Below are 27,596 nucleotides of genomic sequence, written 5' to 3' on the forward strand. Positions count from 1 at the left end.
GAAAGTTTTGTACAAGGGGTTAATACAAACTGGTCCAACCAAATTGAACTCTGTTCGGATCTACGGAGACCGACCGACCGTTGGATCAGTAGTCCACATGCTAGTGGCATCAGTCAAAAGTCATCTGTATCAGACACTACTACTCACCCAACTACATACCTTTCCTCTAGAATCTCTAGATCCCTTATTTGGATGGCTAGGATCATCTAAGAGGGCAGGGGTTACAAATTCAGTCCTTTGAATCTTCTAGATTTAGATCTCGATAGTGAGCACCTGACTTGCAGAATAAAGTTAAAGAGGTTAATATATGGGCTATGAGATCAGAAAAGAAAAGATTATTTTAGCTTTAGGAACCTCTTTTAGAAATTTTTTTTTATTATTATTTTGGAGTCCAAGAAATAGTGATCCAATGAAGCATGTATTCCTGCAAAAATCAATATAAACATTTGTTCACACAGGCATTGCAGCTCCTGGTTGGGTTGTTGGGGAGTGGTATCAACAGTTAGAGCACTCTTCCAACTGTAGGGCCGCCCGGTCCAATGATGATGTAAACGATTGGTTCATGAAATCAAAATTTTCCACTCTTTTATGGCAAACCAATTTACTGCCAGAGAATACAAATGATTTGACAATTAAACGAAATATTACAATAAACAAATTATATTTTGGTTAAATTATAGTAAGCCGATCCCGCCTCAATCTCTGGCTAATACTATTAGTCCAGGACTGTAGACCTACTCTAAGATGTACAAACCACAATCTACTACTATAGTACACCTCAACTTCTTAGGGATCTAAAGAGCTCAACTCAATCATCGTAAGTGCTCAGAGCAGCAATAACTGTTCCTGTCTTAGAAAGTGTCGATGCTACGTCCGGATAATCTTTCAAAGCCGTTGTGGTTTTGACAGATGGGTATAACCATTGCTTTACAGAATCCACAAATAAGTCGGGATCGGAGGTCAGAATGGCTTCCCAGTCCACCTGCAAACCTTGAGGAATGTTCTCTGTGATCTCCATATTGGCTGCTAGAAACAATCCAAGTAAAACTACATAACCAACTGCGGCAGAGCCTCTTGACAGGGGCATGAAGTTGTACCTGCAAATTTATTAGATTACATCAACAACTCATCAATGATTCACGCCAACTTTATTCAACCATTTGCATGCATATTGAATCACCATTTTTTACCAGTAATATGTCATCCTTAAAATTGCATCTCGCACATTCTCGAGTGAATTCAAGTCAGTTGAGCCGTATGTTTCACCACAATAAGCATTGCATAAAGCCTGCAATCCAGAGTTGAAAGCAGTCATATAAGCCCAATTCATTTACTTCCCCAAGTGTGGATAGTTTTCATATTTTTTAGTTCCCAATTCATTTACAAACCATGGTTTCATGGTTTGTACTTTGAACTACTAGTTGGCAATTGGCACCCTTGATTTCAGCACCTAAAATTTACCTAAATATTGCTCAAAGGAGGTCATGATCCAATCAAACTAGCATGAAATATTGGACCGGAAATCATGTTCAACCTGAATTAGTCAAACTCGGAAAGACATTTGACAGGCCAGAAAAAGAAAAGAAGGACTACAACTCTGAGGTCTAGTTTTACATACTTCCCACGCCATTGTCAATTCTGCGTCAAAGTCATCCCATCTGGAGGGTTTACAAGGCGTTCTAATCGCAAAGTCAAATCCCCGCTCACCGCTGCAAGAAATTTCTCTAGTATTATATGATGTTGTAGTAGAAAAAAAAAACAACGGAACTACAAGCCATTTAAAGAAGCAGAGCTATGCACTACGTTTTCTGTAGGGTGATCCTTGTTCCCTCAAGACGCTTCCTGAAACGTTGAAAATGTCAGATTATGACAAGAAATGTTGCATCTATAAAAGATTTAATAAGTTAGCCACCAGAGCCATAATTACCCCTCAAATGCTGTACTGTTGCACCAGGTAGCTAGCCAGAAATCCTCACGAATGGCTCTGTAAAGATCAGAACAGGATTCTGCCCGTAGTACCTGTACGTGGTATATATGATGTTAAGCAGTTAATAGAGAAAATATTATCCCTAATTTAGATAATTAAACAAGTAAAAAAAAATCTGATCAGACATTTGCAGAAAGTGAGATCTGAAATTTATGGTGGTGATTATGAGATTTTGATTGACTGTTTGTTCATATAATTCGGTGTCATGGTTTTCCATGATTGAAAAGAGTGAACGTGTTTTGGACTACTATTGCCCCAGAAGTGATCCTTCTGCTAATTGATAGCATTATTTTCACCATCATATAGTGTTGGGTTGTTGATTAGAAAGCCCTTTTGCATGGCCGAAGAGAGCTCTTCATCAACTTTGGGATCTGTTGGTGATAGAATCCATTCTATTTCTTTTAGAGGATCAATGCCTTTATAAATCACCACCATGAAGTTGGAGCTAAGTAGTATCAGGTGGTCACACATGATCTAAATCCTTCCTACCTCAAGAATGGTGACGGGATACACCAATGGGAAAGTCTTTGAATACTTGGAAAGTGATCAAAGTTCTTGGAGTGGAAAACTATAAATAGCACAATATTGATTAGCTTCTTTACTCTATGGAGCCCCATATTACCAATGGTCTTTGGAGAACTCAGAATGCAAAGGAGTTATGGGGCCTGGTAGTGCAAATGTATTCTCAACAAAAAAATGTTGCTAGGGTTTATCCATTGCACATGCAATTTGCTCAGTTCTCTCAGGGTGACAAGTCAGTTGGTGACTACATAGCTATTTTACAAGCCATCAGGGATGAGAATGACCTCATGATCTTATCTTTACTGTGTTCAAGATGTGGAGGAACAAAGACTTCCTTGAACAGCTTCGTGAATTTGAGTTGCTTGGGAGGTCAGACGAATATGAACACAATTGGGCCCACATTCTTAAACACAAATTCCCTCTTTCGCATCTGGCTTTAACGGGAGGAAGAGAGTATAACTTCTATGAGATCCATCACAGGGAGATCTGTTCGGACTGATCAAGCCCACTATAGTCAATTGGTCATTGTAGGGGAGGTAGTCATATATTCCCTCACTTTCATTCATGATTGTAGTGCGCTAAATCTTTCTTTGTTTTCTTTCTTCGTCTTCCTTCTTTGTCTGTTCCACTTACTTTTACTTTACTTGTTACCAAACTAGCTGCCAACTTGTTGGCTATAAGTTACGTAACAAAGTGGTTGAACTACAATGAAATCTCTTCCCCACTCTGTTATTCAAGACCTTCAGTAAGAGAAGAGGATAGGTATGAGTCATGACTGTTGCAGATTGTACCTTCTCCAAGATACTTCAAGTGTCTCTTCTTCTTTTCAAAGGCTCCTTAGTAGATTTAACTATGTTTTGGCATTCCAGTCTAGGGCACTTGTTATCTAGTTTGAAATTGTTATTTTCTTTTCAGTTTGATTCCATTTCTGTTCTGCATTGTGAAGCTTGTCCAATTGGTATTGCAGAAGCTTGTCAAATTAGTAAACATTATACAACTACATATTTTACCCTTTAAGAAATCCAAAGTGATGGGCCATTTCATATTATACATTCTGATGTGTGAGCCCTACTCTGGTTTGTTCCCTGGTTATATGTTATTTGGTTTCTTTTAATGATGACCATACTCGGGTGACATGGGAATCGAATGAAAGCAGAGATGGCTTATAGTGTATATTTGTTGGTTATTCTTACTTCTTATACTCAAACAGGATATAAAATTTATGGTATGTATTTTGTTTCCTTGGATATCACCTTTTTTTTCAGACAGATCTTATCTTTTGAAAGTCTCTTTGGATCTCAAAACTCCGCCCGTGTGGTGTTTCCTTTATTACACTACATTGCCAGTCCCAAAGCCCAGATAAATGAGAGTTCTGATTGGCAATGGGTGTAAAAAATCCACCACTGCCGCCTCCCATCATGAATCCTAATCATATATTAGCCGACTCCAAATCTTTGGAAAAAGGCCTTGCTAGTGATGATGATGATGACGACTCTTTGGATCTCCAACCTTCTATGATTGAGGAAATACCATTACTTGTTCCATTTCCCTTATCCTATTTACCCACCCACATAGGCTGAACTGCTTAGAGCATCTCCAACGCTACTTCAAACAATCAAATATGAAGAGTAGGGTCTCTCCAATGCACAGTCAAAATGACTTTAACGTTTCTACTCTTCAAATTTAAAGAATTTCTTTAATTCTTCAAATGTCAATCACCCACTAAATGACAAAACAATTATTACTTTTCTCAAAGCATTAAACTAATAAATGACTACTTTTTCTTCTCCAACGGCTATTTGGTTGATTATCAACAACTAGTTTTTTTAATTTGAAATTACATTTTTACCCTTCACACATAATCTTTTATATATTTGCACATATTCATTTCATTTTCTTTCTACATTTACATCAAGTTTTTTTTTTTTTAAATCTAATTTATCTTTTTTCTAAACTTTTTCTCTTCTTAAAAATGGCTTACTCGCCAACCACTCGAGTGGCACATTTTGGAGGGAAACTTAATTGACAATAATTATTGGAGGGAGAAGAAAAGAGAAATTTGGGAGAAAAAAGTGGGAAAATTTTAGAGGGAAACTCAATTGAGAAATAGTTATTGGAGGGAGAAGAATAGAGACATTTGAGAGAAAAATGAGGGAAATTTTTGGGGGAAAATTCAATTGAGAAATAATTTTATATTATATATTGTATAGTATTGTATTTACATAAATATATATATATATATCCCAAATTTCTCTTTTCTCCTCCCTCCAATAATTATTGTCAATTGAGTTTCCCTCCAAAACATGTCACTCGAGCGTTCTGCGAGTGAGCCATTTTTTAGAAGAGAAGAACTTCAGAAAAAAGATAAATTAGATATAAAAAAAAAAAAAAAACTTGATATAAATGTAGAAAGAAAATGAAATGAATATGTGCAAATATATAAGATTATGTGTGAAGGGTAAAAATGTAATTTCAAGTTAAAAAACTAATCATTGGAGAAGAAAAATTAGTCATTTATTAGGTTAATGCTTTTGAGAAAAACAACAATTATTTTGTCATTTAGTGATTGACTGACATTTGAAGAGTTAACAAAACTCTTCAAATTTAAAGAGTAGAAATGTTAAAGTCATTTTGACTTTAACTTTTGATTGTGCGTCGGAAAAACCCTACTCTTCATATTTGACCATTTGAAGTAGCATTGGAGATGCTCTTAAGGAACTTGAATGAAGATAAGAACACCCAACTCAAGGTATATTAAAAAAGGAATAAGCACGCACATCGCACAGCCTCATATCGACTCTCAACCTAATCAAGAAGGTATACATTCTGATCCTTTGGTTGATTCATCACATAAAAATTGCCCCATCTTGACTTTGCCTATTGCTCTTGGTAAGGGCAGACATTCTTGTACTAACCAGCCTCTTCTGCAACATATCCTCTCAAGCATTACTAGTCAAAAAATTCCATCTTCACCATCCAAGCCATGAAAGAGGTATGACAACCCAAAAAAAGAATCGAACTTCGAACTTCTCTTTCCCACATGAATATAGATCAATTGGCTACAAATGGGTTTAAACCTCAAGGTCACCTTTTTCAATAGATAAAGATTCCAATTTCATTAACTAAGGATGTTGAAGTGACCAGCCAATACATGAAATACAATACTGTATTCATCCTCAAAACCTAGATGCTCTCAACTTAAATGACTATTACAATCCCAATCCCATCTTCCCAAAAGGTCTTCAAAGAAGATTCCTTTGACCTCCTTGAAAATTACATCCAAAGTACAGAAACCTCAAAACAGAAATGACAACCTCATGGGTTGGAAGGAACGATTAGTTGCCAAGCGATTCCCTCACATAGTAGGAATTGATTATTCTAAGACATCTACTCTAATTAAGAAAAACAACTCCCTGCATGTTCCTTTTCTATAATGACCATCCAACACCAACTCCTCTTAACCTAGATGTGAAGAATGCCTTCTTTCATCATGACTAACAGGAAGAGGTCTAACGTCATTTAAGTGGATTTTATCGTCATGATGGCGTAAGTATCAAATTTGTACAATCAGAAAACACTAAATGGATTGAAGCAGTCACCGCAGACATGGTTTGTCAATCTAATCATTCTATCTTTGTTCATCATGGTGGACATAGGTGATTCTTGTCTCTGTGTCTAATAATGTACTGACTGACAATGGCAAACTACTCTATAGTTACTTGTTTTGAAAAAAAAAACATCAACATATTTTTGACATCAAAGGCTTCAGTCAATTGAAATATTTTCGTGGGATTGAAGCTGCTCGCTCCAAAAAAGGCATTTTTATTTCAGATAATGCTCTTGATCTTCTTCGGGGTGTTTGAGGCTAGACCAAGTGATACAACTCTCAGAAGCAGATATAGAGTGGGGACAATTGCCCCCATAAGAATTTTCAAACCTACTAAGGAGTAATGAGCTATTGCGACAGATAATAGCGGCAGATAAAGAAATCTGCCGATATTGCCCCCACAATTTTTTTTTACACTCTAAATTGCCCCCACAGAAACTTTTCCACTCTTATGTTGCCACCACAACATTCTTTTACACTCTTAGTTGCCTCACAAAAAAGTTTCCACCCTTATGTTGCCCTCCGGAAAAAAAAAATTACAATCTTAGTTGCCCTTACAAAAATTTCCACTCTTACGTTGCCCCCACATGGGTAAAATCCTGGCTCCTCCCCTGACAACTCTGGAAGTTCACCGTTGTCCTTCAGCTGACTACAGAGATCCCTCAAATTCGAGTGTTTATTAACGTCTAGAGGGTCACCTTATTATTTGGTAACTAATCAACACAATCTTGCTTGTGAAGTTATGGTAGGGAGTAAGTTCATGCATGCACCTAAAATGACTCACATAGATGTTCATTGTTCATCACTAAAACCTATCCCAAAGATTAGGGACCAGTTGAACAACTATGGTAAGACTATCTTGTTTGTTCAAAAATCATTTAACTTATGTTGTTTATTTGAGTCACCCCAAGATAACCTTACAGTCTTTTTATACCAAGCATTTTTATCCTTCTTAGAAGAAACAAAACCTATTTGACTTTTAATGGTTCTATTTTTAAAATTACTAGATGCATTATCCTCCATGCACATATAGGGACACCTTTTTCTTGGCCAAGCATAGGAACCTATTTACTAAGACTTGTAAAGCTCCCTGAAGGCAATGGTTACAATGGAAACCATTACAAAATAATAAATATAAAAGGAACATACTTTACATTTCTACTGGATATTGATGCTCTAGGTGATATCACTTCTTGTGGCATGGAATCAAGGATTTACAATCCAAAACTTTTGAATAAGTTAATCTGCTACACACCTACACCCAGGTAATTAAATTTGACAAGAAAGTCATTCATCATGGTTCTCAAACTTCATGATAACATTGTTCATGATGTTGACATGATGTTCAAAGGCATGTATGATGTGTCAATGCAGAAGATCAAAGCTGACTGCATCCAGTCGCTAACCAGGAGAAAGATAAGAAAAACAGGTCACTCCAAATCAACACTTGAAAGTGCATAGAAGACCAGTTTTATTCCCCTATAAAATGCGACGAGCAAGAGCAACTGACCATAAAAGAATCTTTACGGATATCCTTTCCCACATATAATATCATGAGGAAGATCTACCCCGAGCACTGTTAAGAAGATAAATAATAATTCAAAGAAACAAAGGGAGTATAATAAAATAAGTGTAATTCTATCTATACAAATAAAACTCACATTCTGCAATTTCCCATCTTTGGATAGATCAATAGTGACATCTGCGATGCTATTCACATACATTGTTTCTTCCATGACAGTCTTTGCCACATTTAATACCCTGCAACATTCACCAAATAATGAGCATTCCCTTAAGAAGCATGCTCTAAGTTGAGATGAGAACAGGGTCTTACCTTTGATAATTAGGGTAATACCGGACAACTTTTGCTTGTCCAAGAATCAATGGTGTATGAGACCCAAATCCAGAATTGAACTCTTCACTGGGTAGCAGGAAAAATATAAAACAAACTCTGATCATCTTTTCAAAAGCATAATTATCAACAACTGACAGAACCAAGAATTAGAAATATACAAGACAACAAATTCTCAAGTGAATGATGACTAGATTGCTCCAGTAAAAATTCAGTGATAACAAATCTTGGTTCTAATAGAACCGTTTATCCTACGCTCATAAATAGGATTCCATAGGTCTTCCAGAAACCAGAGAGTTATTTTTATTTTTTAGAGGTAAAAGTCAGTGCACAACCGCACATTAGTACATTATTCCACTAGCCTTTGAATGATAAAGTGAGCTTATAATAACATATTAAACAAGAACTTAAGAAGTAAAAGCAACACACATGCGGACAATAAGAACGAAGAGGGTCCAGATTCAGCCATGTGAAAAATTAGTAACACTAAGAAATTTACACGGTGATTATATTTTATGAGTAATCACTTATCAATATATATTAATATTATTAGTAATTGCAGATTGTAATTATATTTCTTTGATAGACAAAGAAAACTTAGTCTCTAAAAAATGAAAATTATTCATTTGTTTATTCTTTATAATTAGGTACCCAGGATGCCTAAGAAAAATATCTGCCTCAGTATGTAAATATATTAGACATCCAACTCCAAATGTAATAATTATTTTCTAGAAGAAAGCGGACCATTTTATATTTAGGGAGTAACACAACAATTTTTCCTTTTGATAATTTAGTACTACAAAGCAATTTGACCTAAAAACACGAAGAGCTCCCTCCAATCATTACAACGAGGATCTAGTTCTTAAAAATGGGGGAAAAGGGAATCAAATGGTACAAAAGACACAACAAAATTGACTTGAGCTGCTTGAAAGAGGGTGAACATAAAAGAATTTTTTTTTTGAATTTATTGATAAAGATAAATTTATTAAAAGCCAACGAGTGGGGGGTCAAGGGGACCAACCCAAAACACAAGAAAAACAAAGCAAAAAGAAAAAGATTTACAACAAACAACCGGAAGCAACAACATGCTCTTGCTACAGAGAACACACCCTAAGGTTATTAAACCTGGAATTAAAAAGATGTATCTGCCTACTATATGCAGTGAGGCTTCTGACTTTAATGTATGTTAGAGTTTTATGTACCATTTTTTTGCTTATTATGTATCTTGGGCCGACAACTTATTCTTAGTGAACTCACAACACTAAACTTAATATATATGGGACATGTTCGGCGGTCCACATTAGGGAGACCACGTTGGGAGCAAAAATTTGTCTTATATGGGTTAAAAGTTTCGGATTGGGCTGATTTTTTGTGAGGATGATCTCTATGGTGAGGAGATCATTCTCAAAAAAAAAAAAAAAAATCAGCACATTCTGAAATTTTTAACCCCATCAAAAGTGGTTTACAAGTTGAAGAATTGTGGATCGATAATTTTTACCGTTAATTTGTAAACCCACTTTTGATGGGGTTAGAAGTTTCAGAATGAGCTGATTTTTTGTGAGGATGATCTCCCAATCCGAAACTTTTAACCCATATAAGAGAAATTTTGACTCCCAACGTGATCTCCCTAATGCAGGCTGCCGAATGGGACCCTATATATATCTGGAGAGAGGAAGCCAAACTAACTAGTATGACTCACTCTCTTCTCTTCTCAACATCTTTCCTCTTCTCAAACCCTAAAACTAGATTCTCACAATGTCCATTCATGTGAAAATGTGGATGGAAAAAAACTTCAGGAATATCATCATAAGGGAGAAAGAAGAGCGTCAAAGCACTATGATTTCATATTTGGTCTCAATGATAACACCACATGTGTCTAGCTTTACACTTGCAGTGTTGTTCCCAACCCAAATGAAGCGTTTGGTTATGAGTGCAACCAGGAATAAAAAAAACTTTTGGAAAATCCATTCACATGATTTCCGATAAACTCATTCAAGCTAGAGCTTTAACTGAAGATTTTACTCTAGATAGCATTGAATGGTGGAACATGATTTGTGATAACAACATATAGTTCTCTTTGATAAAAATATATATATATATATATATATCGAGACAAATATCATTCAATCATGTAAGTGGAAACAGTGTGAAAAAATAATGTACCTTAGTTTATTAATCCAGACTACTGGATCACATGGTTCAGAGATCTGCCTCCATTTAACAGCCAATGAATAGACATCATGCCAAGACATCGTAGAACGGCCTGAAGATCTATCCTCACTAATGCCATATGAAGTTGATGTTTCAGATGAGCTGCTGGTACTACAACCAGCACCACCTCTATTCTGGCTAAGTACATTGACCTTTTCCTTTCTCCTGGCTTTCCTACCATTTTTTGTTGTGCTTTTACTTGAATTTTTCCACTCTAAACGCCAAGCCTTTGAGACCTTTTGAGCAATTTCAATAGCAGCTAATCCTGCCATACGGTGCTGGACAACATATTCGAGTAATAAGTTTGTAAGAAAATAAACAATATAAATACAAGAGAAAGCGAAAAAAGAATGAGAATTAGCATTACGAATTACAAATTTGTCGTTAGATGCAGTGGCATCCAGTCCACAAGGTTATCATTAGAATTTTAGGGCTTATTTTCTTTTGGTGAAACTTTTTAATGATTTCAGAGGCCTCTTTTTTGAGGATTTCATTTTTAGGTGGGAACTCATATCCACGGACATGTAATTGAACATTCTTTGGAACTTTCTCTCTTTCTTTGCTTTGTCGTCTATACTTTAGGTAGGTTTCAAGGACCTCCCTTCATCCATTTTCTTATTTGGTTGATGAAGCTTTATGTAAAGAGGTGGCAGATTTTTCACACTGGCTGCCAACCTGATGAAACCCTCTATATGAGGTAGTGTAAATGCTTTACACCAAGCACCAAGTGTGTGTGTGTGGGTGTGGGTGTGTGGCGGGGGGGGGGGGGGGGAGTTTGGGTTTCAGGAATAAGTAGGCAAGGGAAATATTCAGAAATTTTGGTAAAATCCCGCAAAAAAAAATCGTGGTAAGGTTAGGACTATGCAATTATTCCTACTAAGTCGTGTTCTCATAATATATAATCAAATCCTCTGTTAAACTACAATAATAAATCACCAAACTCCATATTGATACCATCAATTAATACATCCACAACAAGTGACCACAGGTCTACAACACATTCAAGGTTTATTTTGTTTATAAAAATATTACAATCATGAGCCCAGGTTAGGATTCATCAATCGATCAAAATCAATGGCAACCTCATATCTAACACTACATCAGTCAAATGGTCACCATCACCTTCAACAAAGTCATTTTCTCTTACAAGTGAATCAAGGCCATCTCTCATTTTTCGTGATTTAACAGTGATGTTCGTGAATTAATTGCAAAGTTCGTAAAAGTTGGCTCATATTCAATAATTCATGATTAAATGACTGAAGGAAAAAAGTCATGATTTAAGTCGCAGAATTTGGTGACTATGGTGTAAAGAAAACACCAAGCAGGTGGAGTTTGGTTAATGAAGCTTACACTTGTCAGAAAAACCAAAAACAAAAACAAACAAACCAACCAAACAAAACAAAAAGGAGAAAAAGGACGAGTCTGCACTAATCTTTCAAGAAATGGTGAGTGGATAATCCAATCAGATCAACAACCAACAGAGAATGTTAAAACCTGGTCTACGGAATAATAGAAAAACAATAGTTAAAATAAACTGTAAGCCAAACAAACATAATAATTCAAGTATGTTGAAAATATAAAATGCAGAAAATTTCAAGCTTTATAGCGCTTTGTAGAAGAAGAAAAAAAATTATCTCCACCAGTAATAGTTTTGCTGGAGGTGGTGATGGCAGAGTTTCTACTGATACTTGAAACAGGCACAGTGACCACATAATCTTGGTTCATGATTACAACCGGTAGATATCTGGGTCAGGTTCGAAAGGGAAATGGATTTGGTGGTGTGATTCTGAATCTTTTACTCAAGTTTTGAAGTTTCATCCCTTATTGTGGATGGAAACTATTGATGAATACTGTGTAGCCCTGAATCAGTATCACATTTCCATCCTTGTGTTTTGTTGATGATTCAAGATAAAATGTAGAATACGAAGCAGGAAGGAAGTTCCATGGGAGGAATTGCTTCTTTGAGATGTAAGAGATAGAAGTGTTAATCGGTAAAATAATCCAGTACTCGTGATCCTAGAAATCCAGTACCACCTTCATGAAGTCGCTGCCTATTACCTCGCAACAGGATCTAAGGTGATGCAATTGGGGACCAGGACTGTCTTTTTCCAATTCTTTGATGGATGTTAGGATTTCCTCAAATGGTCTATTCAACCAACTACTCTTTGGATCTTGGCTATAACAGTGTAATCTTATCCAATGTGGGTCTGCAATCGGAAATCCCCTTACATAGATTCTCATAAAATCAATGATCCCTCCCTAATTACTTCGTCTCCCCCCCCCCACCCCCAAACCACTTTTTTCCCCTCCACCTTTGAAGTAAATATGGAGTTCATATTCTTTTAGTAAGTTGGTTTTAGTTCTCAAAAACTTTCCAATAAGAAGACTACAAAAAGTATTATCAGAATTAACTTTTAAAAAACCATTAAAAAATTAAAATACAGGAAGAAATTGATGAAAATAAATCAATAAACCCATACTCCAGAATAGTTGAAGAGATTCACCTGACGTCTGTTAGGTAAGAAGCCTGGACAATAATATTGAATCTTCTTGCCAATAGAGTCTGCAGCTTGTAGAAGATTAACCTTCTGCTTTGTAATAACAAAATCCTGCTTCCTAAGCCTACCCTTTCTCAGAGAATCACGTAGTGGAGGCTGCCTATAAACCCTTTCACAAACATACTTTGGGTGCGATCTTTTGCACCAGTACTCCTGAAGAAAATAGATAAACAACACATAATCAGCAAGCTTTTCCTTACAATAAAAATAGGAAAACTACCTTCTATACATTAATTGATAAAAATGATAGGGGTCAATCGCAACCCTTTAAAGTTTACAAGACATGTAACAAGAGTTTGAACAATCAAGCCCAAACCTTGATGTGGTGGGATGATAATGAAGTGGGTGATACATGGGAGCTTCTTTAGTTGATGGAAGACCCACATGGGTCGTTTAGGCATTGCAAATAATAACAGGCAATCCAGGATTCTTCAACAATTCCTTCTCCAACATACCCGAAAAAATAGAAACCTTTCTTTTACATTTTTAAAGCACAAAAAAACCAATTTCTGATTTTTTTAAGTATTATAACCTCTTTCTTTAATCCCTTCAGTATTTCTTTAACCCTGAACTATGGAAACCTCTAACCCTAAACCGTTTAAATCCTTATTTTCTCTTAAGGTCCTACATAAAAAATTTGAAGATAAACAAATGACAGTAATATCTCATCACAAACAAGTGCAGCTTCCGCCATACATCACCTTAAAGAGGGGGTCAATATCGCCATCAATATCAAACCAGCAGAATTCACTATTGATCTTTGAAGCCGTGTACAAAGCAATTTCTTTCTGCATTAGAAGTTTCATATGCAGTGAGAGTGAATGAATTTGTCAACTAAAAGAAAAGGAACAGTACCAATAATAAGTATTTAGTAGAGCTAAAGAAATAGTCTGCATGATAGTAAAAGCAGTATTGAAATAGCAGAAAAAACTAAGAATTAAAAAGAAAGTATTATTTTCGAAGAAAAAACACTAGGGGTGTATTTGATTGCATCGAAAGTCATTTTTCATGGATTATGAAATCCATGGAATGATGGCATGATGGGTAGGGTGGAAAATGTAAATTCTGGTGTTTGATTGCATTTGGGAAAATCAAAAGAAGGGGGGGGGGGGGGGGGAGTCAGTTAAGCGGCTACTAGCTAACTACGGCTTAACTGACGTCACTACTGATATCAGGTGTAGTTCCGTCATGTTCTGGAGCGCACTTACGTTTTCGGAGCTGGCTGTTATGTTAGTTGTAGCGCGCTAGCGCGCCTTCCCTCCTTCTCTCACTTCGGAAAGATTTAGCAGTATTTTCTTATGATGACCTGGTCGAGAGAGTACGATACATCGGTGTAAAAGATTGAGTGGGATCTGTGAGGTTGGTTATAGTAAGGCCTACCTGAGGAAGAAGAGGAAAAGAGAGAGATTTACCGGCCAGTGGCGACGGCAGTCGTAGAAGCTGTGACATCGGAGATAGATGGCGGCCGCAGCAGCAGCAATGGTGCTAGGGAAAGAGAAGTTAGGGTTTTGTGATTTGGGATGGAAATTGAGGGTGGATTTTATTTTCCCATTGGTATAGGTGGGAAAATGAAATCCACACTTTCCTGGATTTTTTGAAGAGGGTGGAAAATCATTTTCCATGCTAAAAACCAATTAAACACATGAAAAATAGTATATTCCATGGAAAATGGTTTTCCACCATATTCCCACGTGCAATCAAACACACCCTAGGAGCAATATTCAAGCAAGTATACGATATAAGACAAATGTACACAGAACAACAGTAACAAGGATATGCATTTTGGGTTAATGAAACTAGACAATAATTCTTGAAATTAACATAAATTTTATGTGCATCTAACAGCCCAGTTAGAAATGAGGCCGGCCCAAATTACAGGTAAATTCCTTTAAAATTTTGATTAGCATATGGTAATTTCTGAAATCAAGTTTGAAACATTCTTGATCCAAACATCCATTCTTTTCTTTTTCTTTTTTTGATACGTAGGCCTGTTTTTAATGAGTTCAGTAACTTGGTGCTGGCGGGATTTGAACCCAAGTCTCTGGTATCATCACCCAAAGACTTTACCAAGTAAGCTAGTTGGCACCTACTCCAAACATCCATCCTCGTTCAGGAAACATGAAAAAAAAATTGGAAGCACAAATACAGGAAGGGACTCTTTGGTGCAAGTTGAAGGCCCTAAAAAGGCACGAGGAAGGCCAAAAAAAAAAGGAGGTGGATTGTGGTAGTAAGAAATGGTCTGAAATCACATGCCTTGACAGAAGATAAAGCTCCACATACAGTTGAATAAGAAAGGATTCACAATCCAAATCCAAACCCAAATGTGTGGGAGAAGTAGATGATCATGCGGTGGTAATTCCATTATGGAAGTCACCAGCAAGAATATGTCAAGTGATACTACAGTAATACAGGTTACAAATTAACAAAACAACAAATATCTAAATCTCTTAATCAACCTTCCCCACCTTTTAACAAGTATACTTGGAAATCTAAAAAATACTGCTAATATCTAGGTTTTCCCATCATTTTACTCTTGCACTTTTAGTAACAAATATAGGATAAGCAAGTAATACATACAAGGTATACCATATCAAACTACAATAGGAAGATCCCTAGGAAGCATGTAGATGCCTGATATGACAAAGAAAACTGCATTGCTATCAATTTATTTTATCCAATATAAATTACAAGACCTGATAAAATGCGAGGCACTGGACCACAAATTTTTCCATAGAATCTAATTCCAAGTCCAAAACAGCATCATAGTCTTTAACCTGTAAACACCATATCCAACTTAAGTACGTATTTGAGGTAAAATGGTGCCAAAGACACTAGAAGGAGGCTATCCAATACCGCATCTCCATATTCTGCAATGGCATGGTAGCAAGAAGCACGCAAGTACAAGCACTCAATATTCGAGCTCTCAATACTCAAGCCCTTGGTTAAATCCTTGATGGCATTCCTGCAATTTTCGTTTTGGTCAATTATTCACACAATGTGTTAATGAAGAAACAAGCCCAGATAATTGACTCGACAGTGTTAAGTTTCATGTTAGCATTCCTACTGCTAACTCAATCAATTCCTTGAAGCTACCAGCAGTTTGACTGCTAGAAAAAGCCCATACACTTGTATATTTCTACCAACAATTTTCTGGGAGATAGATTACTTGGTATAAACACCAGAGATGCAATGAAAGACTCAATGACTTCTGCCCTTCAGTGGAAGTAGAATTATCCTGAATTCATCCGATAAGATTAAGTACAGTACAGCTAAAGATACCTAGTAGGGAAAAGATGAGTTCATTGGAATAGCCACATAAGTTTCATAAATAGGGCAAAAACTTGGAGCAGTTCTCAGGGTTAATATTAAGAGAAGCTGATTAATTTTCATTTTCAAAGTACGAGTAGGCTGGAATTCCTTAAGTGATATACTACCAACAGTAGGGGTAGGAATATTTTACTTACTTGTTTGGGCTTGACAATTTTTCTGTCGTTCTTTGGATAGGTATAAGGATGAAGCAGGGGTTTTGATCGCAGGTTTGTGTGTGACCAACAGACTTTACCAACTTACTAATTTGAACTATCCAGCACGGATGCCATAAGTTTAGTAATATCTTGACCCTGGTTGTTGTGTTGTTTCAGTTTTATCAATCTAGTTTGAATGAAATTTGTAGTATTCAAATATCTCCATATGTAGATTTCTTCAAGCATTAGGATATTGACACCTGCAGATATCACTGACCATGAGAGATGATCAGGGTCATGGAGACAGTGGGGGGTTCAATCAGGATACAGGAGGTCAAAAATAACCGGAAGTAATCTGCACGGGTCAACTTAAACAGATCATCTAGCGTTCTAGCCGAAAATTCTAGGTGTAAGTTATGTTGGAGTCAGGTGCTTGACACTTCATCTCTGTCTTACACCAGAAGATGTTTACAGAGATCAAAACAAATCAAAATTGTATTATCAATCTGTACAGCACAAAGGGACCTCAAAGTAGGTGGTTGAATTGAAATAGTTGCAGCTTTGGGGACTAGACAAAAAGAAATTGATGAATTCTACATAGATGATCAGTAGGTTTAGGTGCCAATATCTCAGAATTTAATGGATAACTAAATCTATTATTCACTCTATTGGCTTGAAAGGAAGATAACATTTTTTTAAGGAAAATGTCATCCGAATAGTCTAGATGGAGCTAATTGTTACAAAATTTTGGAAAAAAATGAAATGTTTATATCAAATTAAAGATAGTAAAGGCAAAAGAATAAGAGAAACCCAAAGATAGACGGATTTGAGAACAAAGCTTTTTCCACCAAAAGACTCTACTATTGCTTCAAAGTGCTGCATCAATAAAACAAGAATGTTACTGAATATACCAAAGAATGTCATTAAAACCAGGATTGAAGTATCTAGCATTGAATTGTCAATGGTAGCTAGATACATGAAAAGGTTAAGACCAACCAACACTCCTCATAGCACTTGTAAAACCTCAAGCAAGTCTATCAACTTGCCCTCAAAATAGGAGGTGACTTCGATGAATTCTGTACAAAGAGTCGATGGTGAGAGAGATTCTGACGGCACCTGCTGTACAATTTACCCACAACAGAGGCCTAGAGGACTAGCAATTTCAACTAGAACAGTTAATCACCAAAACGAAGAAAGGTGAGATGTGCATAGTCAAGGAACTGTCCAATACATTAAAGTGATTGAAATGCATGAAGAAGCGATGACATTCTTACAAACATTCACAATAGAAATTACCGTATAAGGAAAATTTATAAATCTCATCAAGGAAAACAAAAGGTTGGCCTACCAGAGAAAAGAAAGACCAAGGGGATGAGTTAACTGACGTCATAGGAGACCTCAAGCATGACAACGAGGAAGCAGTTGGCCGGTGTTTAAAGCAAATGTTATAATGGAATAACTTCATAGCTTGATAGGTAATAACTACCCCACGTACAGCTTAAGAGCAGTAGCAATGGCCCAACATCTTCGGGACATGTAATTCCATTCCAGAGACTATGAAATGACTATATGTATTGGTAGCTGTGAAAATATTGTGACTTAAAAGATGATTTGGAAATTAAACCCAGCAGCCGACTAATATTTTTACAATGCTACAAGTATTAAGGCTTGATGCGACAAAGACCCTAATTGATGTCACACAATGTCACATGGGAGCTTGCTCCATGGTGCTAGGGAGAGCTTGCACAAGCATAGTACCATATACAATATCAGTGTTAAAAATATCAACAAGCGATCATAAAAAACATAAAATCTTCTTGCCATTAAAATTTGGGGTCACCACCTACGAAATTTGAAAGCTACCATGTCTCTTAGCAAAACCTAGTACTCTGGCAATAATCATTTTGGTACACTTGAATAATAAAAGAGCAGCTTGGTGTCAATGACAAAAGGCTCCACTTAGCAGCAACCCATTCTAGTGCAACAATTTTCGTACTAAACCATATTAGGATGGACACAATTACAATTGACAAATACAGTGAAAAATACATATCTATACCAGATATAATTGACGCAGCAATCCAATGGAGAAAAAGGTTCCTTTTTAAAGTTCGTAAAAGTTTATGCTCTACATCCATGTGGCACCTGATCATGTTTTTGGGTGCCACATGGTCGTTTAGTCCATATAAATAGGTGTTCCGTCAGTCCATATAACCCAATCTCAACATACATACATAAGTATGTATGTATATGTATGTATCCCTTAATTATCGATTTTTGTTAGAGAATCCTCTATTGCATTTTTGCATCCCTTAATATATTACACGCACGGTTATCCCCCTAACGAACTCTCTTAAATGGTATATAAATCTCCACTAGCTATCAGTTGCTTTACAAAAGGCATTCCTCAATTTCTACACAAGTGAAGTAAGCTCAATAGTTTCAGGTTGAAATGAATGATCTCAAGAGGAAAGCTCAGCAGTTACTCGGGAACAACTGCCCCATGTGTTATTCATGACAAATATTAAATGTGGCATAGTTTGCCCAATATCCACTGATTGACCTTCACACCAAAAATTAGCCTGACTGCTATTTTTAGGCTTTTAGTCATTGGATATGTCACATGAGAACAATTCCACTATCTAAGCATCATGAGTATTTCATGTGCTTCCCCCTAGTTATAGAAACTTTACAATGGATAGATCATTTGGAACATAAGTGAACTTTGTCACAGAGCCCATCAGAAGATAAAGAAAATAGCCCACCTGTGCTCTCCCATCCCATGGTAAAGTAACCCACGCAAGTGATATGCTTTGGCACACCTACAAAAATGCCATAAAAAAGTGCAAATGTTATTTTGAATGAACATGGTCAAAACAAGAATGAAAAATCAATTAGATCCAAGCTCCATAAAATCAATCTAAACAAGAACACAAGCATGATCCTGTGGAATTGGCAACACCACCTTTGATCAATTTGTAAAATTTCTTTATGACAGTCTAGAGCCTTTGTTGGATTTGACAAATCGTGATAAAACTGCCACATCACAAATGCACCAAAGCCATCTTGATCAGAGATTTTCAGACTAAAACAAAGTTAAGGATAAACAATTAAACCACAGTTTGCTTTTGTTATGGAAACTAGGTTAAAACTAGAGTACTGAGTACATTCAATGATTTTCAGAATTTACAGGCAATAAACTAAGAGAAAATCAATTGAATAGGTTTGGACATATTCAAGGAAGGTCAAGTACAACCCCCAAGGGTTGGTGAAATGGCTAAGACAACACCTCAGGAAGCGGAGGTCCTGAGTTAGAATTCCCCCTAAGAGGCCACCCTCAGGGATTTATGCCAGAAATTACATGGTGCATGTGGGGGGATGGGACTGCATGTGCCCCAAGGATTGGCTAGGTGCTCTAAGAGGTCCAGATACCTCGGTTCCCAAAAAAAAAAAAAGGAAGGTCGATTACAGACTCAGATAGAAGAAATATTCAAGTTGAAGATCCTAAAAGAACGAGAGAATGACCCAAAAGAACATGGATAGAGATAGTAAAAACATTTATTAACTCACTTTCAATAATAAAAGACATGGCTTTGGAAAGAATGGAATAAAGGAACAAGATTCATTTAGCCGACCCCAAATCGTTTGAACAATGTTGTGGTTGTTGATTGCACACAATTAACTTACAAAATTGTGAATACAATTTTTTGTTCAAAACAACCATATATTTGGTAAGTCGAGAACCATGTCAAAAATACATACACATACCAAATCTCCATTCATCCCTATTTCAAACATTCCATGGATAAATTAATCTATGGCACCCAAGAGAATATAAACTCCTAACGAATTCTTTGTGACACAAAGTTTCATTCAGCAAAATTCGGAAAGGCAGCGAGGTAGTGAATTCTGAACTTAGTATGGATCACCAAAGTATCATGGAACTACTTACATGGTTCCATCTCCAGTAAAACGGGATGCTAGGGAGGTGCACAATATAATATGCAATATCGATTTCAAAGTGAGGGGAGAAGAGCCAGCAGATCCTTGGTTTAAAGTTCCATACCATCTCAGAATGTTTCAACCAAGACTGGAATGAAACATTGACCCTGAAACATTAAATGTTTCAGTTTGTCTCGGAATGTCTACATTGAGAGTCTCGATTTTTCTTTGACTGAAACATTGCCTTGGGAAGAGATTTTAGGCTTAAATCTTAATAGAAATGCTCACGGCTTGGAATAAAGATCTAATGGTGCTTCTAACCAAAATCAAAATTGAATACCTTGGTTGAATAGTAGAAGTATCCATGCAATATCTTACTCCACTATTTCAATGGTATCACATCAACATGCGTATGGTGAGCATGCTTAAGTATTTGAGTATCATAGATTCACAATCTATTCACAACTGCTATACCAACAAGATATAAACACAAGAATATGCATCCAACTTTTTGTTTCAAAGGCCTATACTTTCAAATAAAATTCATAACAAGTAGTTTCACATGGATACCTGAGCTAGATGGATCCATGCCTCAAGGAAATATTTATCCAGTTGTATTGATTTCATATGAGCCTCTTCAGCTCTTTTGTACTCCCCAATTGATGATAATGCCATACCCTAAAAAATGGTCAGTCAACATTACAAATAACATTTTAATAGGCAAACAAATGGCAGAAATTCTATGTGTAGTGCCTTCAATACTGAATCAATAAAATTAAGATCTCTGAAACTCACCAAATATGTGTAAGCAGATTTATTAACCTTATCAAGCCTCACACATGAAGACAAGTCTTCCTCAGCTGCCTTGTAGTCCTTGAACTTGAAATTAACAATTCCTGCAGTAGTTATAAATATAATCACAACTTGTAAGCCATGGAATGGGCAAATAAAAATATTAGTTCATCACTCAATTTAAAATACTTTAAATGAGAAATTCATGAAAACAGTCATATGGATCAATCAATGGACTAAGGGTGACACCATGAATATAAGCTGATAGCATATGTACCATAAAAGTCATAAATATCTAAAACATGCTTCAGATACAATAGTTGATGTTCCCCACTTAAGTTTCCTTCTACATTAAACAATCTGTACTTCTAGACCAACGGGTTGTGGGAATTTAAAGAAGATATAGATAATCATCACTGGCATTTGTTTCCAAAATAACCCTCTCTCCCATGTGAAATAAAACTGTGCGTGTGTGTACGTGTGTGATAGAGAAAGAGAGAGAGATCTAAGTTCATTTTTTATTTTTTTTGGGATTTGGGAGGGTGGTGAAATTAATAGTATTAAATAATAGTGCAAGCAAACAGGGTACGATCAACTTACCCCTTTCATGTAAAACATCAGATGAGTTTGGCTCAAGCTCTAACACCTTGGTCAAGTCTTCAATGGCCTAGAAATCAAGAGACAATTATCAACCATTTCTATGTGGTAATAGGACATTGAAAAACTGTAAAAACATATTTTATGCAATAGATGACACACATGAACATGTTGATACATGGGTACAGTGTTAGTGTATGCACGAGCACAAACTTCCATTAGTCTATGGCAACAAAATTGAAGCAATTGATGCAAAAGAAAATAGACGGTCAATGTTAAAAGCTTTATTTATTTCAGTCTTTGGTAAACATTAAAAAGGGTAGTTTTGGTATTCTACTTGTATCAACTAATATGGCATTCTTGTATGTTTTTGGGACAGGTTAATAAAGAAACAGAGAGGGGATGTTCTCACTTTGTTCGTCCCCCTCAACTTTTTTTTTTCTTTTTCATAAGCGAAGGCATACACTAAAGAAAGAGACAAGAAATAAACAAAAGGAAAATGAGATCTCCACAGAGAAAAGAAGATAAAAGGAGAAAACAACAAAAGAGAGCTACTAACGCCTATCCGGACTATAGATACAAAACATTTTCCCATCTGAACAAGAAGTCCTCATGTGGTTCTTTTTTGTGGATCTTTTAAACCCTAATTTCTTCTCTAACTTTACATGGAATTAGAGCGATGGAAGAATAGTTTGTGTCATTTTTCATTAGTTCATTTCGATATAAGAGAGCCAACCCAGGCCCCTAGTTTATAAGGATTTAGAAACTTCATTACCTTTATGGATGATTTGTCCAAAATAACATGTTTATATCTTATGAAAGATCACTCTAAAGCATTATCTGTTTTCCAAATATTTCATATGGAATTTAAAACAGTGCTAATACTTGTATTTTGAGATTTCAGAATTTCACCAACTTTACATTTCCTTTTCAATCATATCTTAACCAGCATGGCATCTTGCATCAAACTTCTTGTAATCATACCCCTACAAAATGGAGTTGCTAAGAGAAAGAACAAACATCTTCTTGAGGGCTCTTCTACTTCAAAAGCAAGCTCTTAGGCTTCTTTTTTTTCTTTGGGTGTGTGGGTGGGTGTGGGTGGGGGTGGGTGTGGGTGGGGGTGGGGGTGTGTGGGTGGGTGGTGGGTGTGTGTGTGTGTGTGTGGTGGGGGGGGGGGGGGGGCGGTGTTCTTCTCCCATATTATTTAGTTATAATATAATCCTCATGATTCTTTTAAGGAGTTTAAAGGATCATTCTTTAAGCATTTCGTTTTTAGATGGGACTTATTATATGCTTCATAGAATTGTATTTGCTTTCTTTCTTCGTCTTTTGTTTGGGTTGTGTTGTTTCTTTTGTTATTGAACAGCCACCTTGGCCTCCCTCTCTGTTTTCCTTTTTATCAATAAACCTACTTAAAAAAAAAGTCTTTGGAGCTTTCTTTTCTTTTTTAGATTTGTTTAGGAGTTGATCAATTCATGCATTCTCTTTTAAGGATCAAAACATTTGGTGACTTCTCTCATTTGCATAGTGTTGAGGAATTTGGAAGGAGCATAATAGTAGGGTGTTCAAAGGCAAGAAAAATGACATTAATGGGATCGCTTAAACATCAAATATATCATTTATTGTTGGTTTGAATTCTAAAGGAATGCAGGAACCTTTCTTCAATGATTTCATGTATATATGGTACACTTTTCACGTGCTTAAATTGATGAAATTTAGCATGTATGTAGTAGAAATAACGACATGCACATTAAGTGATGAATCTTCCTTGCAGCATAAACAATTAAATCAAAAGTAAAAAAATAGGAGTGTGGCCAGTCTTACCTCTACAGATTCTCCTAAAGCTGCTCTGGCCTGCCCTCGCCGTTTCCATGCCTCTCCAGCTGACGGGTTTGACTTTATAGCCTAAAAAGAAATCGAGGAACAACCGGTTATAAATAGACAAATGTTTGCATAGGCAGTAGATTTGGGAGATTTGTATACCTCAGTGAAGTCAGCAATAGCAGCATGAAGTTCTCGCTGGAACGCGTATGCGGTTCCCCTTCCTATCAATGCCTCTGGATATGTTGGGTTCTCTTTCAATATCTGTTTAGTTATAATTTTACATAAAGATAAGAGGTTTTGAATCTTGATAATGGCCATGAAGACGATATTTAGAAAGAAAATGACCATAAAAACAAATTAAAAATAGACACACACAAAAAAGGTAACAGAAAAGACAGTGAAGAAAATTTATCAGTCAAGTAGAAGGTATGACCTGGTTAAAGATAGAAATGGCTTGAGCATACTTCCCTTCATTCACCTGAATTCAAAACAATTAGCAAGATATGGTTACTAAAGAAGTTCAAAATGAATTGTTATCATTATCATTTAAATGATTAAACACTTTCATATTATCAAGGAACAAAAAACTATAAATAACAATAAAATTCAGCACGTAAAACAAAAGTATACCTGTGCTATTCCTCTTGATAACCGGAAATCCAAGCTTATTGACTTGGTCTTTGGAACACGTGTAGCAAAAACCTTTGTGCTCTTCTTGGGTTCATCACTTGTTTTGCTGTGTATTTCAGATGTATCACTTGATTTACGGTGCAATTCAATTGTGTCATCTGATTTGCTGCATATTTCAATTCTATCCTTTGATTTGCTGCATATCTCAGATATGTCACTTGATTCGCAGCCTTTCTCAAGAGTTTCATTTGATTTACTGTGAATTTTGGGGCTTGATTCGCTGCCTTTCTCAAGAGTACCATTTGATTTACAGTGAATTTCGGGGCTTGATTCGCTGGCTTTCTCAAGAGTTCCATTTGATTTACTGTGAATTTTGAGGCTTGATTCGCTGCCTTTCTCAAGAGTACCATTTGATTTACTATGAATTTCAGGGCTTGATTCACTGCCTTTCTCAAGAGTTCCATTTGATTTAATGTGTATTTTGGGGTTTGAATCAGAGGCAGGCCCCGTTGGACCAGAGGACCCCATAGGATGATCTTCACAAACAGTATTTTTGTTCTGTTTTGAGCAAGCTAGTAGCTCTTCCAGCTCCAACAATTGTTTTAAATCTGCTGATTGACAAACAGCATATCCATAGCCTTGCTCCCAAACCAGAAAAGCTTCCTCTTTTCTTCCCAAAGCTGACAAGGCCCGACCTGGATGAAACAGTGGCCACTGCAACTAAGTTGGGAACAGAATAGGTGAAGTACAAAATGGGACAACAGAGCATTTCTTGGTTTGGTCGCAAGTGAAGACAACAAATGCATTGGGAAGACAAATAATTGATCAAGCTAACATTTCAATGAATGTTCACGAGTCTCATGTATGATAACTTTCAGTTAGATGAACAAGAAAGCTCGATTTGTTGTTTGGAAGCAGAACCAACATCAGTTATTTATAGTATTGTCATAAATCTTATTCTTTGGAATTGTAAGGTTAGATTACTAGAATACATCCCACCCATAAGACCACAAGGAACACCTAGGCAATAGGCATGCAAAAAAAAAATACCAGTTTTGAGGACATATTAAAGCCTAAAATACAAGTATAATTGAAAGAGAATCACTTAACATCTTTAAGCGATGGTGAAATTTATTGTGTTACAAAGTCGAAGGCTTTGACGACTTGAGTAATAAATCAAGTTTGTGACTTTCTCAATACCTTCAAAATATAATTTTTTTAGTAACTATAGATATTATGATCAATTAGTAAATCCTATGTCTAACCCAACTATTTGGGGTCGGCAAAAGGAATCTTGTTACACCTTCTATCAATAGTCGTATCTTCTAAGAATTCTCCAACATGGGCTTGAAACAACAAATGAGAAGTTATAGTTAATCATTTGATTCTGATTATTAGTAAGTGGAGATTGGCAATGAATAGTAATGTGGATGCAACAGTGAGGCTATCTATGCAGTTAGAATGATTTAAAAAACAATAAGAGCACCGACGAGTGTGCAATAAGAACATTTTGGAGAATTAGATATGCATTCAAACTTCATAGATTAATGAATTCTTTCAGAGGTTAATGAATTAGAGTGTGCTTTCAAGATTTTGATTTAATTGGGGAATCATTTGTGACTCCTAGCTTTCTGCCGGTCATGTTTTTTTCCGTTGTTTATTTCTTTCTTTGTTGCTGCTGGTGTTTTGCTGTTTGGGGACTATCTCAGCCTCCTTTACTCCTTTTCTTCATTTATAAAATTTATATTTATCAAAAAATTCTTTCAGAGTATTCAGTAGCATCGAACCACACTTTGTATTCTTTCAAAATGATTTTTATCACTTTTACAAGCACAAAACAACCAGACGTCATCCAAAGTACAATACTTTACTGAAATAATCTCTCAATTCTAAAATTATATATATATATATATTCAGGCAAAAACTAGGTCATTATCCATTACAGGAAAGGGAGGTGTTAATCTGCAATTGCATGAGCATTTTTCCAATATAATATAAACAGAACAACCCGAACTGAGGAAGAAAACATAGAACAATCTGAAATTATTTTCAATTCTACCCAAAAAAAAAAAAATTAGGTTAAAACTAGGTCACTATACATTACAGATAGGGGAGGTCTTTTTATCTGCAATTACACGAGCATTTTATCCAATATAATTGAAACAGAACAATCCGAAACAAGAAAGACAAATCAAAATTGGAGAAATAAACAACTAATCGTACAAATAGGCGATTAGATTCAACAGACCTTTGAGGATGTAGGCTTGAAGAAGCGTTGGATCAAGCTCAAGCGCCTTGTCGCAATCCTTGATGACATGCTTATGCAGCTCTAATTGGCTGTAGCAGAAAGCTCGATTGCTAAAACCACAAAACTCATATATGTCACTCAATCGATTAACGATTCCACCAAAAAAAAAAACGAGAAATTGAGATCAGATAATCAAAAGCGATAGAGAGATCGCAAATTTTAGTTTCGGATCGAGAGAACAAACCAGATGTCTTGAATCGCGCAAGATCGGGAGACGAGAGAATCGAGAACACGAATGGCCTTGGACCAGTCTCGAGAACCGCAGAGCTTCGCAAGCTCTACCCTCTCGGAGGTTGCAGACCCCATATGAGTTCTCTTGCTTAAAATCTTTCTTCTTCTTCTTCTTTCAAGTAAGGAGTGTTTTATATAGTATTATTAGATTAAAGTGAAGGGTGGAAACGTGAACGAAAGAGGGTTTCGGTTAAATGCAGACCTTTTATTTGTTGTTGTTGTTGTTGTTGTTGTTGATGTCCAGATGAGGAAAGGCGGAGGCCAAAACTTTAGACACCTTGTAGTCGATTTGATTCTCGCTCACTGAATTTCCTTTGGCGTAGAACCCAAGTAATCCAGAGCCATGGCACGCGGGGGGAAGCGATAAAGCCGGAATGCCAAACCAAGCTCAAGAAGGCATACTAACGTGGTGTAAGGTCTAAAGAAAATATAATAAAAAAAATCTCTCTATCTACATGATTGTAAACCTAGTTTAGATTTTTCTCATTGAAAATAACTTCATTAAGAGTAAAGACATGGGCGTGTTCAACATGTAGAGCCCTTTTTTATTATGGTTATGGCTTTGTAGTTTTCAAAAATTCCTTGTGATTTTTGAGATTATGATTATCATCTTCTAAGTTGCACTTTCAATTAGGTGACAAGATGTACACCTAATTAGTGAACTCGTCGCTTTTGAAAAGTGATGAGCTCGCCATTCAAATGAAACCCTAATCTTTGAAAGAATTTAGTAGTTATCTAAATATTCATTTCTGTAATATAATATATGAATTTTGGTTATTTTAAGAAGATTTATCGTATGACGAACTCATCACTTCTAAAAAATGAGGAGCATATTGTTGTAAGTAAACCATACAACAAACTCATCGTTTGACCCAAAAAAAAAGGCAATAGGTACGTTGCTCTAGAGAAGTGAAAAGCTTGTCATTGTATAGATTTTCTCGAAATTCTTATATGATCTTGGCGAAGTGAACTTTTAGATCAAACATTAAATAAAAATCTTCAATCGGTAAATAAGTCATTCTCCATTCGTCATTCACCATCACAAATTGTCAAAATTGATTTGAAATTTAT

General features: G+C 36.2%; 1 protein-coding gene across 2 annotated transcripts; it reads right to left on the reverse strand.

The window, feature by feature from the left end:
* Nucleotides 1-600: 600 nt before the first annotated feature.
* SRFR1 (Tetratricopeptide repeat (TPR)-like superfamily protein) lies at nt 601-27,106 on the reverse strand. Of its 2 annotated transcripts, XM_086427169.1 has the most exons (23): nt 26,479-27,083; nt 26,235-26,344; nt 23,987-24,681; nt 23,790-23,834; nt 23,516-23,617; nt 23,357-23,437; nt 21,536-21,602; nt 20,939-21,039; nt 20,714-20,821; nt 19,167-19,237; nt 18,967-19,023; nt 15,591-15,699; nt 15,431-15,511; nt 13,439-13,525; nt 12,684-12,890; nt 10,132-10,457; nt 7,951-8,037; nt 7,778-7,877; nt 1,928-2,019; nt 1,804-1,842; nt 1,619-1,709; nt 1,191-1,288; nt 601-1,097 (listed from the first exon to the last, which is right to left on the reverse strand). In XM_086427169.1, the coding sequence occupies exons 1-23, from the start codon at nt 26,598-26,600 to the stop codon at nt 809-811; spliced, it is 3,165 nt and encodes a 1,054-aa protein (XP_086283295.1). In that variant the 5' UTR covers nt 26,601-27,083; the 3' UTR covers nt 601-808. The 2 variants fall into 2 exon arrangements, 1 of the variants encoding a protein (XP_086283295.1); XR_015173237.1 differs by lacking the exons at nt 601-1,097; nt 1,191-1,288; nt 1,619-1,709; nt 1,804-1,842 and adding an exon at nt 7,627-7,692 and having other exon boundaries at nt 26,479-27,106.
* Between the last annotated feature and the right edge of the window lie 490 nt (nt 27,107-27,596).

The sequence above is a fragment of the Akebia trifoliata genome, chromosome 2 (genome assembly GCF_017979445.1).
Source record: "Akebia trifoliata isolate Shusen 1 chromosome 2, ASM1797944v1, whole genome shotgun sequence".
In the NCBI taxonomy this organism is placed as follows: domain Eukaryota; kingdom Viridiplantae; phylum Streptophyta; class Magnoliopsida; order Ranunculales; family Lardizabalaceae; genus Akebia; species Akebia trifoliata.

What these genes read in the sequence shown, in the direction of transcription:
- SRFR1 (XM_086427169.1), bottom strand. Translation starts at nt 26,600, where the DNA reads ATGGGGTCTGCAACCTCCGAGAGGGTAGAGCTTGCGAAGCTCTGCGGT. An exon ending in CTTTAGGAGAATCTGTAGAG is followed by an intron (nt 21,603 to 23,356) that starts GTAAGACTGGCC and finishes CTTGATTTCTAG; the next exon opens with GCCATTGAAGACTTGACCAA. An exon ending in AGGATCACCCTACAGAAAAC is followed by an intron (nt 1,710 to 1,803) that starts GTAGTGCATAGC and finishes AATTTCTTGCAG; the next exon opens with CGGTGAGCGGGGATTTGACT.